Source organism: Anser anser (assembly GCF_964211835.1).
Source record: "Anser anser genome assembly, chromosome: 1".
Lineage (NCBI taxonomy): Eukaryota > Metazoa > Chordata > Aves > Anseriformes > Anatidae > Anser > Anser anser.
In genome coordinates, this window is record NC_139720.1 from 112,922,885 (window position 1) to 112,937,590 (window position 14,706).

The window sequence follows — 14,706 nt, forward strand, 5'->3', positions numbered from 1 at the left end:
TTTGATGCCACCATTATTTATTATGTGAAAATTTAAATATTTAAATGGTGCAAGCAATTATGTTTAAAAATTAATATTCCCTTCTCAATTCCAAGAAGCCTTGTGGCTAGGTTATAGTTTTGGCCAGTCTTCCTTATTTGCTAGGATACTGAGACTTCCTTGTGTGTTAAAAAAATAGACTTCAGCAGAATGAACAGTCCAAATCTACAACCAGACCCCCCTCCACCCTCATTTAACGTAACCTTAAAGAAATTAATGTATTTTTTAAAAATGCATGAAACCTGTCAACAATTTATCAGTCGTGAGCATTTACATAAGGAAGGATAAAGGCCAAACTACACGGAACAGTAACAGTTTTACCTCCACTTTGTCCTTAACATCTTTTGCTATGCTTTAGTGTCACTTTATGAAGAGATAGCAGTACTGTGAAGTAATTATATTCCACAATAGAAAAGTTGAGCATTAATTTTGATTTAATCAGAAGTAAAATCAGCTGAAGGATAACTGAGTTTATCTGTTCCTTAACAGTAGTCACAAAGAAATCCATTAAGCACCCTCAACTGAATATGAGACAGCCCAATTCCTTTTAACTGGTGTAATGATAGCCAGGTAGACAGGCGGATTTTACATTTTCAGTGTATCTGAAATTTCTCTAATGCTACAAGTTTTAGTGATAAAGTGCATCCAGAATCTTGACAAGACAGATGAGTTAATATTATCTTATTTCAATGTAAGGTTTAACCACTTAAATAGAGAAGACTTCCACCCAAACCTTTTAACATTTTCCTGTTCCTCTCCCTTTGTGTCTGAATCAGGAGCTTCTTTGTTTTCCATCAAAGCTTTATAAGTCTTTTGTGCTCGAACGATTTCTTTGTCTGCACTGAAGTGCACCATTTGTCTGCTCAGAATAGGAACAACTAAATTGAAGCTGTCAATTCTTTTGTTCAATTTCCTGATATCTTCCATAAATTGCTCACAGATGCGATTCCACTGCTTTTGCCTGTATGGCGTCATTGGCTCTCCGAGCTTACTTCTAGATGCCACTATACTCTTTCTTAATCGCTCGATAGTTTCCCGTATTTCTTTCTGCATCAGGATCCACTCTGGCTGGTACCCATTGTCTATCAGGATTCTGTTCAGGTTGTGAGTCATAGGATCGATATGCGGACAGTCTGAAAATTTCTGCAGAGGTTTTCCTTTCCCACTGAGGTTGTCAAAGTCTCCTTTTGCCATTGATTCCTGGATGAGGTCCTCAACCAACCGTTCAACTGCCTGAGTTATCTTCACCTTCTTACTCTCTCTCACATCCTTGGCTCTCATAAGGTCAGTCGCGACATACTGGCTTTCAAGTTTCTGCTTTCGGTATTCCAACACCTGCTCGGTAGCACGGTCCACTCGAAACTGCATGTACTGCTTTTCTCTTTGGCTTGGTGTTCCAAAACCAACACCTTCAAAGCTCAAGTAGTGTCTGTGCTGTGGTGCTTTTGTTTTGAACTGGTCTTCCTCCTCCTCTTCCTTATTCTCATTTGATTTCTTTTTGTTTGCCATATCGCTAAGCACAACTCTGTATGCGTCTTCTACTTTAATAAATGCTTCTGAATCTGCTGTGCTGGAACCGCTGTCTGGATGGTATTTTTTGGCAAGATTTCGATACGAATTTCTGATATCATCAAGGGAACATCCTTCCTCAAGCTCAAGAATTTTGTACGAGGCCTTGACATTGCTTTTAGGTTTGTAACCCGATAGCATTCTATTGCCACACATATAGGAGAATGGCTTCAGGATTCTTGGAATCATTGCTTGATGTGCCGTTAAATGATGCCCTGTGGTGTTAGTCAGCATAACACAAAGCCACTTCCTATTTCTTCAGATGCAGCTACATTATAAACAGTGACCTATAAACACATTTTTTTAAAATTGTAATAAATATGCTTTTTAAAAGAACTTGCATCATTTGTTAAAATCTTATCTTTAACTTGTTATATTAAAGAAATCCCTACAAAATTTCGAAACAGTATACAATGTACTTTCTTTTGCAGACTAACACAGAATTCTGAATTTCTTGTTGATTACTACTGAAATAGCATTACAATGTAAATGAAAATTAATTCACAATACAGCTTTCTCCTGGCATAGCAACAGCAGCATAGGTTTGTTTTGCACTGCTTACTTCCCAAAAGGTCAAAGCTTTATTGCCTTTCTGCAAACTCAGTGCAACATAAACTGGAAATGTGCTTTCTTGAGCAATAACTCTGCTGAAGCAAATATCTCCCCTTTCCTCTACACCGCTTCATCCAGTCGTCACCTGAATTTTCTCTTCTCATATATGAATGCCCCAAGATCTACTACCGGGTGCATTCTTAAAGGATTTCATTAAACTACCCCCTTGTTGTTTTTTTATAGTAATAACCTAAGTAGTGTTCAGATAAACTACTGTATCCCAGTAGGGCTCACACATCCTAGCCTCCAATCTCCTTCATTTCTGCTACGTAAGGTTATACATCTGGAACTTGGAACGCATCAGTAGCAGGCAATGTCTCATTCTGTCAGGAATACCAGTGCTTCTGAGTAATTTTGGGAAACAGCAAAAGGAACACCTTTGGCAAATGACGGTATGTATTCATATAAAAAAAATTATCAAAAGTAGAAAGATACACCCTATAGAAATCAGCTAACTACTATTCTTCATTGATGAAAAGTTCAAAGACAAAGGCCACATATGCTGATAGTGATAAAAAGTCTCCTTTTACAGATTCATCACTGGTTGCAACAGATCCTTTGCTAACTTCCTCTCCAAAGAGGAAACTGGATTAAACCAAGGTTAACTTGAGTTAAAGTAATGAATAATGTTTGTATGTTCTACGTACAACAAACTGCTTTTCTGTACTAATCCTTCTGGAAAGGAGATGTATGTGGGACTGGACGAAAGACTGGATCTACTTTGAATGATTCCAATTGGTTTTGATACAGGTAAGGTATGAAATTATCAGCTTCTGGTTTTTATAATGGATATTACTGACATAACATGGTAAATAAGACACTGTTTTCTCTCCATGTAGGTGGTTGGCAAAGATCATCATTGTTCTATATGGCCATAAAATCCGCATACCTACTACTTAAATGGAAAATCAGTGAATACACCCTTGAAATTCAAAGTGATCAGAAGCAGAATTTCTCATAAATCCATTAATTTGACTTTAACACAGTTGTTTTTAAAAAACTATGGAAACCTGAAATACCCCTTGGGTTGTGGGCCGTTACCAAGTTCTGCTGTAAAGGATTAAATAAGACTAACATAGGAACAAAACTGTTTTGATTCAGACGGTACTCGTTAAATACACACCTAAAAAGCATCGCTCTTTTAAGCTCAGGGTGCACTTTAAACAGGAACGAGGTAAAATATCACAGATGTCGCTTCACATCCAGCACTCCGGCAAAGCACCCACCGTACCGTTCGATCGGGACTGACTGCGGCCTCAGTCCTGCAGCAGCACGGGCCGGAGGGGGAGGCTTCGCTTCCAGAACCTTCACTACCAGGACCTTCGCCCTGCCAACGAGAACACCCCACTTAATACCGCGGGCCTCACCCCGCTCCGTTACAGGGCCAGGGGGTGGTTTTCATTCCCCAGCTGATGCAACCGTGCTGTGACCCACGGGGCTGAGTAGGGTGACAAGGACAAGGTCCCCCCCCACAAGGCCCAAATCCCTCTCTCTCCACACGCACCCTGCTGACACCAGAGCCCCAGTAGCAGTCCCCCATTCCCCAACAACTGCTCCGCTTTCCCCAAATGCTGACCCCCTTCCCCCGTCCTCTTTCCCCCCCCTCCTCCAGCCGCAGTTGTGTCGGGCGGGCGGAGGCTCCCCGCACCGCAGCGCGCCCCTTTTCACCCCCCCGCCCGCCGTTCCCCCCCCCTTCTCCCCTCACAGCACCGCACACCCGAGGGCTGCAGAGCGCCAGCAAGGAAGCCTGGGGGCGGCAGCCCCCTCTGCCCTTCGCCCAAGGACGTCTCCCCCGCCGCCTGCCCTCACCCGAGCTCACCGGCGAGGGGAGCCCGAGGGCCGCCGGCCGGCTGCCTCGCGGCGCCATGCGCAGTGCGGGGCGGCAGCCACAAAATGGCGGCCGCGCGTTTGCTTATTGTGGGTTTATGTTACACGCACGCCTGTAGGTCTCAAACCCCTTTTCTGCCTTAGTTCTCCTGAGTGTATCCCTATAATTTGATGGCAAGTGCCTCTGTCGAGGCTTTCTCTCCCAGGCTTGCGAAACAGCCTTCCCCCGTGAGGTTTCCCTGGCATATTGGTAGTTTTTCACAGCGTGCTCACTCCGTCCCTTAACACAGTTTGGTGTTCAAGCCTCTGCTGGGCTTGCCCGAAAAGGATGTGTAAGGCCAGCTGCGAGGCTGGAGGGGCTGTGATGTCTGGTGGGTTTGCTGCAGCCTCTGTGCCTGGCCCCGCTGGCTGCCAGGACGGCGGGGCTTCAGCTAACGAAACCCCAGGCCCCACAACCATTCAGGTCCATAGGCTGGAAGGGAGGGCCCAGATGCACGTAGTAAAGGTCCAGTAGTCAGAAGGCAAATTTTGTTTCCTCCCTGAGCGCTAGCATCTATTATTAAAAGAAAAAGAAAAAAAAAATAGACATGGGTTTAATTAGCGGGACTTGATGGGACATGGTCAAGCAAATTGCATATCCAGCCATTGAAGTGGTGGCACTGGCGCCTGAAGGGGATAAAGTATTGAGTGGTCTGCTTAATTTTACAGCTTCCAGCATTATACTCTGCTTTTCCTCTTACAGCTTTACCACTATACTATCTTGGTGAATAAATAACGCCGAAACACATTATTTCAGAGAGGTTATCTTTTATTTCCATTAGGAATCAGTTTTCTACATTTTTTATTTCAAATTTGCTTTCTGTAAAAGTCAGATTTTGAAATTAGAAGTTTCCATGTGTATTGTCTTTCTCTGCTGCATATCCAGTTCATCACCTAAGAAAATTACTTGAACAAATAATTGCATTATAAATTGACCAGCTGGAACGAGTACAAATTTAGATTATTTTCTTGAGAGAGATGTTTCAGGGCAGCAGGAATTCTGTTTCTGACTTAACACATCATACATCCTGTCCTATAAAAACAAATTTTGAAAACTTGCAAATGAGAGATACATTTTATCCTTCTTTCATCTTACAAGAAATAAGACTCTTGTTGTGGTATCTTGCTGTTCAGTCAGATAGAAAATGTAAAACAGTCTACAAACCTGAGGAAGGAAGTCTACAAATACTTGCTAAGTGATGCTTAAGATTTCTGTAGCATGCATGTCTCCATAAACCAGAAGGCTCAAGCACAGCATCTGTCCAACAGTACACAAGTCATAAATTGCATGGAATTTTTAAACAAAGTTCTGGATTTACTATTAAATTTGTTTTAGCGGTGTGAAAGAAATGGCTTGTTTCTCTGTTAATGTATTTTTTATTTCTCATTACCTGACTTGAAGACACAAAGATACTGTTTAGTGTTATGTTGGCATACTTTGATTTTGTTTTCAGTAATGAGTGGTGGCATTGCAAGCTTGTCAAATGTTAACTGAATGACTTCAGATACTACTGTGAAAGGATTAGGATGTTGAAGAGAATGGCATAGAAATCGGTAGAGAATAAAATATTATCCTTGATGATGCTTGTATTAAATTTCTTCTGAAGGTAAAATGGGTAGTAATTAAGGGGGAAAAAATTCAAATATGTGGTAGATATTAAAATAACCTTTACATATAAATCTAAGGATATATGTTATTGCAGAGAATAGATCTGTGGGAGTTGTGCACTGTTTTTAACTGGAAAGTTTCTGTTTAATTGTAGACCATGAAAGCTATGTTTTATTTTTACAAGTTGTCTTTGAGATTTTTTATCACTTCTTAGAGGATGTAGTATTGCTATTAACAACATGGGAACTGAGCAATGATCTCAGCTTTTTGATATCATGTTGTAACCTTTTTTTTTTTAGGGTTGAATACTATTAACATTGTAGGACTGATTGGTGGGGAGGAGTTGTTTTTGTCTTTAGCTAAAGAAAAATGGAAAGAGGGGAGAATAGTCCACATTGCTGAAATCTTTGGGGAGGTCTGTTTTGAAGAGCAGGTGGCATTAGGGTGATTCTGCCAGGCTACTACTGTCAGACAGCATAAGAGGGACAGGGCAGCATGCAGGTCTGTCTGCTTCTTTCAGCCTCTCATCCTTATCCCTGGCTTTAGGAGTCAAAAGTCATTTGGATCTGAAGCAGGAGCAGAAGGAAGAACTTAAATCCATCTGGAGGACTCCTCAGCCTTTTGTGTGAACAAACTGCAGGGTCTGACACGGTAAGGATAGATGATTCAAGTGAGACATCCCTCTACACAACCTTTCTTTTAGAACTGTCTGTCTTACCAGCTTTCTTTTCATCCAGTATGCATTCAAGTTGTTTTGCAAAAAATGTCTTTAATGTCCTCACTATGATGTGAAATGGAAATGTACATTTTTTCCACAGGATAGGAGGCACTGCTTGGTTTCACTGTGTTTCCAGTTAGGAATTTGAATTTATTCTGCCTAATAAAACTTTGGTGAATTGTGAAATTATATGTAAGGGAAAAATAGTTTTGTTTTTAAAGACACTTTACTTTTTACTAATAACTGTAGTGCCTAGTGAAACTTTGTAGAGATCATGTTGATGTCTTTGTTATAGATATAGAGGTTGTAACCCGTTTCTTTTAAGCTCACGGCACCTTCATTGTGACTCCAGAATTATTTGTCAAGCAGTAACAAAAGACAAAGGCTGACATTTTGTGAAGTTACGCAGTATTAAGGAAAAAGAAAGAAAAGTCTTTTGTAAGGACATGGGTCTGGCAATTGATAGAGTATTAAGGATATGCTCTGTGTTTATATGCATAGAATGCAACACCTAAAACTTAGAATTTCAGCCAAAAACAAGATTAGCAGTCTCTTATATAATCCACAGCAGTCTATAATTCCCTGGGACAGCGTACCCGAAGTACTTATATTGTACTTGGACAATTTAATAACTATGAAAATATATAAAGTTAAATTTTATTTTGTTGATGTTAGGTTAGGACATCTTAATACTGTCTTGGGAACTAGGAACATGGTCGTCGATGTATTGCACGCAGTTTGGTGAACATCTTTTCTGAAATATTATACCTCAGTGTCATACATTTAGCTTCTGTTTGCCTTTGGAAGCTATTTAATGAACTCAAACCAATGGTCATGATTTCCTGGGAAAAGACTGATGACATTGCCTGCAAAGCTGTTTTTTTATGGTGACTTTAATTTATTATCAATTTCCTGGGTAAGGACTGGTTTATGCCAATAGCATCTTCCCTAAAGGTCAGGTTCTGAGATTGTTTTTCTTTCTGACATTTGTCTACATTCAGCACATGCAGAAAAATTAAGTTTGCAGATGTGAACTGTGGTGGGTATGATAATATTTCTGAAATAAATCAAAACTAATTTGCCTAGAAATATTACTGAGGAACTGTTTTAAATGTCAGTGTGGTAGTGAAATTAGCAGTTGTTCTTTTATTGGGCATGCTGTTCTGCTCAAGTTACCCTCTTAGCAATTGTCAAAGTATAAAATCTGTTCTGAAAACTGTCCTTGCTTTTTATTACTGAACATGTTTACTACACTCATGAAAGTTCCTAGATTGACCGCAGTGCTCAGTTTGAAATATCTTGTAAGTTACCTAGAGCATGTGTATGAAACTTTCTGTTCTGTCCTGTGTGGTTGTGTGAAGGACATGATGAGACCTAGTCATGACAAGATTATTTCAGCCTGACTACTTAAGAGAGGAAATCTTGACTATGCTGAAACAACTAGAAGAATTCTCAATGATTTCATTGTGGTCAGTACTTAAACCAAAATGTGAATGCTGCAGCCATCCAGTGATGCTACTGGTGCAGTCACTGTGTTCTGATGTCTTATAGATACCTTTCTGATACAAAGTGGATTGATATTACTTACCATCTTTTTCATATATTTTTTGCTTATTTTTACGTGGGTTTGTGAAATAAATAGGTAATGCTATACATGATAACTTTGGGTTTGCACAGGCTAATGGCTGATCGGGTGCTTGTGATCGGCAGTGGAGGGAGAGAGCATGCGCTGGCCTGGAAGCTGGCCCAGTCCCCACATGTAAAACAAGTGTTTGTTGCTCCAGGAAATGCAGGAACAGCTGACAATGGAAAAATTTCCAATTCAGGTAAAAAGGGGGGGAAAAATCAAATACCATACCATGCACTCAGTAGTACAGATGTGGAAATTGAAACAAAACTGATCACATTTATATTCAGTCAGTAGAAGATAACAGTTATTCTTTTCTTTTACTGGTACTACGAATTATTTAAGGAATTTATATATATATATATTTTTCTGTATATTTTATTTCTGGATACTAGAACTGCCTAATGAAGCACCACATTGTATCTATTTTTAGCCTAGCTTCTTAAGATAGCAAGGCTTGTGCAAGCCTGTGTATTTCTGTACCTCATCTCTTTCCTCCTACTATTATGCTTGAATTCATTGACCAATGTAATTCAAACTTAGCAGTGGAATAGAAGTCTCAGAGATACTACCTGCTGGATAGGAACTGCTTTGGTGTCTGCCTAGGCTGCTTGGCTAAATTTAGTTACATCGTTCACTGGCATTGATTAGATCTTTGCGCAGATCTTAAGCCTGAGTTTCCTTATGCACTTAAGGTTTTATTTTTAAAATATTTTAGTCTGTTATGATAAGCAACTTCTAAAAGTTTATACCGATTACACATAGCAAGTAGAATGCAGTTAATAAGTTAGTGAATGTGTATTAAAAACAGCAATGCAAATTGGAAATGTTCACTTTTCATTTTGGACTTTATTATTATTATATTATTTGTTTTACTTTGCCCTTCATGGTCTATGGTCTCTTTCAGTATTTTAATCATACCTCTAAGAGAGATGGAACACTGATACTCTCACCTTCCATCTCTTATTTAGGCTTTGTATGGGTAACTTAATTATATATCCTTTTCCTTTTCAGCTGTATTAGTGAGCAATCACACTATTGTTACCCAGTTCTGCAAAGATCATAATATTGGGCTTGTGCTAGTTGGACAAGAAGCTCTTCTGGCAGCTGGTAAGTCTGGAGGAAATTATCTTGGCAATAAAAATCAGCTCCTTGCATCTTGCTTTAAAACGATCTCCTTAGGATCATAACACACAGACTGACTTAATTGAACTGAAGTGGAAGAAAATTTGGAGTATCTTGTAGATGTAAGTTAAAGGCCCCTGAAAATATTTTGCTGGATAGCAGTATGCTGCTTTTTACATGTTAGAAATCAGCAGGGGAAATCATGCAGGATCACAAATCAGTGATGGTTACAAGTATTCTTGTCTTCCTCTGCTTTTGGCTATATAAAGAGTTTTCTTGCAATGGTCCTAAAATTGCTGCTGCATGCAACAGTACCCAAACCATCACTGACATTTATTATAATGTAGTACAGTAAGATCTCCATGTCTTAAATAGGGAACGGAAGTACCAAACTGTCCTAACTGTAGCCATGGGTTGGTAACTGTGACAGGGCTTAGTAATACAAAGAGCTAAAGACCTCTTAAAACTAAATAACAAAACAGATAATTGGATATTCAGAACCTTATTTTAAGGATGAATTCGCTGTTTGAGACAATGAAATGTGTTAACAGACTACTGGAGTGGCTATGTAGTGTTCATTTTGTCAGAATGATGATTCCAAAGACACAGCTTGATTCTTTTGCTATTTTTGATAATTAGGGATTGTCGATGACTTGCGAGCAGCTGGAGTTAGGTGTTTTGGACCATCTGCAAAAGCAGCCCAGCTAGCATCCAACACCAGCTTTGCCAAAGCCTTTCTGGATCGACACGGGATCCCAACAGCAAGATGGAAAGCCTTTACCAATCCCCAGGAAGCTTGTAGGTTTATTATCAGGTAAATATTTGGATACTGGAAACTCCTTTATCAGGTTATCTATGTGCTTAGCCTTCACCCATGATAGTTACCTAGAACTAGTGAGTTAGTATTTTCTTTTCAACTGTCAAGCTTTTCCAGTAGCTACTGAATACTTTTGAATCAGTTTTGTGATAAAAGACAGATGACAAAGGTGCGGGATACTTTAAGAGCTTGATTTTTCTCTTCACAGATCACAGGTCTTCTTCCCGTTAATTGGCTTCTTCAGGATACTGTTTAGCCATTTAAAATAAAGAAATGTGGCACAGAAAAAGATTTAAATATATTTTTTTGTAAGGACAGGAATCATTTCTACATCAACAGAAAACAGCTACATATCTATAGGGTGATTTGGGAGGGGCTGGCCAAATACTCATAACTTAAAAATAATACTCTTATTTCTTCAGGGACACACAGCATCTCTCTCTACATGTAAGAGAAATGCAACTGGTTATCTCTGCAAGTGCTTTGAACAGTAATGCCTCTGAAGTCATGGGGCATCCTTTGGTAGAATAACTTCATGCTGTGGCTGTTTTGGTCCAGTGTCACAGCAGCTGCTGTGTTCAGCTACAGAGGTCCATGTTGGTCTGTGTGTTGGTTTCACAAACTCCTTGTCTTTGCTGTTACATACTACATGTGGTATAAACTGACAGAACTATTTAAAAAACAAACAAACAAAAACAAAAACAACACAACAACCTTTTTACTGACTTTGTTCAATGCTATAACAGCATCGTCTGTATTATGACCATATAGAAAAACAGAACAACTACTTGTATGTTTGTAAGTTTGTAAGTATGCCTAAGACTTTAAAAACAAAACTGTATCTTAGGTCAGCATATTGAGCTGTGGAATAAAAGAGCTCTGTGTGAACCTACTTTGGCTGCTTGTAAAAATCTGGGGTTGTGATTTATCCAAATATAAATCACAATGTGGAAAAGAGGAATAAGATGTTTCAGAAAATAGACTAGTGTGATGAATCAGCTCTTCAAAAGCGACATTTCACTGTCCACAAGCTGGAGATAAGTGAATAGATAAAGTGTAGTTAAAATATGTTATGCTGTCTTTTTCTTTTTTTTCTTTTTCTTTTTATCCTTCCCTCCAGACTTATTTTAAGAGTAAGCAAAACAATTCTGTGGATAGTGTTAATCCACTAGGGCTAATGTATCCTTTATGTGCCAGACCTAACTCAGCCTTAACCTTACAAGCCTAATCAGAACTTCCATAGTGGTTTGTAGTTTTATGTACTGTAATGTGGTGTTGTGAGCCTGTAAATCATCAGTGAGTTCATCTTTCCAACCCTATGACAGGAATAAAATAGTAACCCAATTTAGGGAAAAGAGGAAGAAACTGCAAGGTGTTAAAGTTAAGTGTCTTTTTCAAGTGTATACACTGAGTTGGTGTCAGAACCAACAACAGATTTCATGGATTTCCAGTCCTCAGTCCTGTGCTGAGGGATATAAGAGCCCATTCACATCCACAACAGGATGGACTAGCAGGGAATGTACTTTTCTGATGCATTATTCTTCAATTCCTCTAAATTCCATTTAGAAAAATGGAAGAATATAGGGAGAATCGAGCTTAAAAATGTGCCTTTCACTGCATGTAGTAGGGATGACTGAATCTTACTTTTGCTTTTCTTTAAAGCACAGACTTTCCTGCACGAGTTGTACGGGCGAGGGGCCCTGCGGCTAGAAAAGAAGTGACTATTGCAGCCAGCAAGGAGGAAGCCTGCAGAGCTGTCCAAGAGATTATGCAGGTGGAGAAATCTTTGATTAAACAGTGGGAATACCATTCACCTAGTTGACTAACAACAAGGTGAACCCCCAGATTGAATCCACCCAGCTTCTGCATTAGGGTTGGAAATTAGGGTTGGCTGCATGCTTTCTGTCTGCATGTCTGTCAGATTTGATCACTGTGGGATTTTCCCCCTGTTCCTCATCTTTATGGGTACTGAGGGGTTTCTCATCTTTGCCCTCATACAGTGGGGACTGAACAGGACTCTGGGGAGCTTGTGACTGGACTCTTGTTCCCACACTAGGTCCCATCTTCCTGCCCCTCCAACTTTTCCTCTTTCCTTTGGCTCCTGGGGCCTGATAAAAGGTGCATTTCAACGTCTCTTCATTACCTCCAAATTAGATTCCATTAGCTTTTCCCAGCATACAACAATTCAACCAAGCTGGTGTTTTTCATATCCATTGTCTTTTCTGTTAAAAGAAAATAGAGGATTTAGCCAGTAGATGCTATGTTTACTGACTGACAACTTTTTGTTTGTTTGTTTGTTTGTTTTTGTGCAGGACAGGATGTTTGGAGAGATGGTTGTCATTGAAGAACTTCTTCAAGGGGAAGAACTTTCTGTATGTGATCAGTGGTGTGGTTATGTGCTTTTATTCCTTGTCATTATTGCTGTGCTTTATGCATAAACACAAAAACATATTGTTTCAAATAGTTTTGTAGTTTTTTTTGATTTATTTGACACTCACATAAATAAATAGGGAAGGTAAGCAGTCTGATATCATACTAATCAATGTACATCGTCAGTGAAATTTTCTTTTACATTAGCCATAAACCTGCAACACTTTTTAGGTGGAAATTGATCTTTTTTTCCTAAGGTGACCTAAAACGTGTTTGTATGGACTTTGTCTTGGTCATTCTTGTTACATTATTAATTTTGTGCTAATACTTAGTGTCTACTTTAGCACTTTTCTTGCTATGGGTTATTGCTTGGTGTCAGGATAAAACCTAAGCATGTATGTTATATGCCATGTGAAAACTGAAAACAAATTCTTTGTGTTCTGCACTGAGAATGCCTCACACACATTCAGGCCCCAGATTTGCAAACACAGATGTTTAACTTCAAACATACTCAAAATATGAGTAATTCTGTCAAGCCGAGGAAGGCTATTTATGTGACTTACGGTAAGCATATGTCTAAGTCTTGCCTGATAGGTCAAGATCTAGTTCATCAGAAAGGAATTCTTATGAGGGCCATAATTTCTCTTGACCATTTGAAAATAAGGAAGAGAGCTTAGTAAGCTTGGAGCAGAATAAATGGATCCCATTGCTTTTTAGCTTTGATTCCTACATTTTAGTGGCAGATTCCAAAATTTACCTCAGTCTGTGACCAGTAGTGTTAACTTCCCTTAGGACAGGATGTCGTCACTGTTTGCTGTGTCCTGTGCCTCTCTTAACAGTGCCTGTGCTTCACGGATGGTGTCACTGTTGCCTCAATGCCTCCAGCCCAGGCCCACAAACGATTATTGGATGGCGACCAGGGCCCAAACACTGGAGGGATGGGAGCCTACTGCCCAGTTCCTCAGGTATAGCCGTCCTCAGCCTGCAGGAAGGCTGATCACACACCTGTGGTTAATACACCTTTAGGGCCCAATCTTGTTTCTATCACATATGCTGAATTTATTCTGGAATTGATTGTTGCTGTGCTTGTGTAGGAGTAACACAGGGCTCAAGCTTCAGTAGCTGTTCTTTAGGATTTCGTGAGCTAGTGTTCTGAGGAATACTCTCATTTACCTTTTTCTATTATTCCTAAACTTGGAGTTTATTTTTTCCTTCTCTCTAAACTTGGTGTTTACCTTTTCCTTCTGTCTAAATTTGGTGTTTACCTTTTCCACTGCTTCTAAACTTCGTGTTTCTCTGCTCCTATTAGCATCACTTGAAATGTCTCTGCAAAATTTCCTGCTTGTCTGGAGTCTTTGTCTTGAATATAACCGTGGATTTATTTTTGTTAGTTCTTAAAGCCAACTGCATTGTTCTATATATGTTGCTCGAGTGTATTATTAGTGTTTTTCTATAAGTACAGAAACAATCTTACTGCGTACAGCCCAGGTTTTTAGTGTCTCAAACCTTCTTAAAGTTGGCCCTCTAAAGAAAGAAAGAAACAAAAAATCCTGGGGAAACAGAGCATTGGTGTATCTGTCCTTCAGGCAGCAACACCCTAAAGGAAGGAGCATATTGGATGAGGGTGGGACTGTGGGAAACATAGCTGAGGCATTCACTTACTCTAGTCCTTCCAAGTCCTATGAGCTAGTCCAGCAAATGTCATCACTGTCTCAATCAGTTTGATGTTGATCATCAGGTTCCAGAAGTTCTTCTAGAGAAAATCAATGATGCTATCCTTCAACATGTTGTTGATAGTATGAGACAAGAAGGAGCAGCATACGTAGGTGAGTAAGCATTAAACTGAAAAACAAGGTAAAGTCCCATCAAGATCGGTTTCATTGTTAGGGATGGCTTTTGAATTCCAAATAATCTTTGTCAAAAAATAAAAAATCATTTTTCATGCAGTATTAAGCCTCACTGATTTGTTTTGTAGCTCATCCTTTGGAGAGAAGAACTGTCTTCTTTTCTTCAGATGACATTTCAGGAGATTTCTTGTGCCTGCTTGTTTTTTCTTTTTGTACAGTGCAGGCTAACAGACATATTTCTTATTAGCTATAAAAAAACAAAAACATCAGTCAGAATGTGGGAGGCTTGCAAACTATGTGGGCCCTTGCATTTGATTGCTATGACTGTTACTTTTTAAAATAAATTAATCTCATTAGCTAGAAAATACTCAATCTGAATAATACTGAGCTATAAAACATACTGTAATTTTATTAAATTAGAACAGTTTTTAAAACAGTTGCAACCAGATTCTTTGTAGGTTGAGGTATAATATGTACTTCAGTTCAGTCATACTGTTCACTTCTAGA

The 14,706-nt window shown here is 39.3% G+C and overlaps 2 protein-coding genes across 17 annotated transcripts in view; one reads left to right on the plus strand and one right to left on the minus strand.

Moving 5' to 3' along the window:
- On the minus strand, positions 1-4,175 carry DNAJC28 (DnaJ heat shock protein family (Hsp40) member C28). Of its 10 annotated transcripts, none has more exons than XM_083817918.1 (3): positions 4,040-4,175; positions 3,452-3,547; positions 1-1,895 (listed from the first exon to the last, which is right to left on the minus strand). In XM_083817918.1, exon 3 carries the CDS (start codon positions 1,840-1,842, stop codon positions 721-723), a length of 1,122 nt encoding a protein of 373 aa, XP_083674044.1. In that variant the 5' UTR covers positions 1,843-1,895; positions 3,452-3,547; positions 4,040-4,175; the 3' UTR covers positions 1-720. The 10 variants fall into 10 exon arrangements, with proteins under 10 accessions (XP_083674044.1, XP_083674040.1, XP_083674043.1 ...); XM_083817914.1 differs by having other exon boundaries at positions 3,344-3,547; XM_083817917.1 differs by having other exon boundaries at positions 4,030-4,148.
- LOC310889761 (trifunctional purine biosynthetic protein adenosine-3-like) overlaps positions 4,098-14,706 on the plus strand; it is a 26,042-nt gene continuing 15,433 nt past the window's right edge. For 2 of the 7 annotated variants that reach the window (XM_083817743.1, XM_083817747.1), the window contains exons 1-8: positions 5,744-6,346; positions 8,091-8,239; positions 9,055-9,150; positions 9,805-9,979; positions 11,645-11,756; positions 12,295-12,354; positions 13,192-13,317; positions 14,091-14,178. In XM_083817743.1, the coding sequence (XP_083673869.1) occupies positions 8,095-8,239; positions 9,055-9,150; positions 9,805-9,979; positions 11,645-11,756; positions 12,295-12,354; positions 13,192-13,317; positions 14,091-14,178 (802 nt within the window). In that variant the 5' untranslated portion in view covers positions 5,744-6,346; positions 8,091-8,094. Of the gene's footprint in view, positions 4,163-5,730; positions 6,347-8,090; positions 8,240-9,054; positions 9,151-9,804; positions 9,980-11,644; positions 11,757-12,294; positions 12,355-13,191; positions 13,318-14,090; positions 14,179-14,706 lie in introns of those variants that run through there. The other 5 variants (XM_083817745.1, XM_083817744.1, XM_083817749.1 and 2 more) reach the window with 5 other exon arrangements.

Bases quoted from the DNA above. Each gene is read 5' to 3' on its own strand.
- DNAJC28 (XM_083817918.1), bottom strand. From the start codon at position 1,842: ATGCTGACTAACACCACAGGGCATCATTTAACGGCACATCAAGCAATG.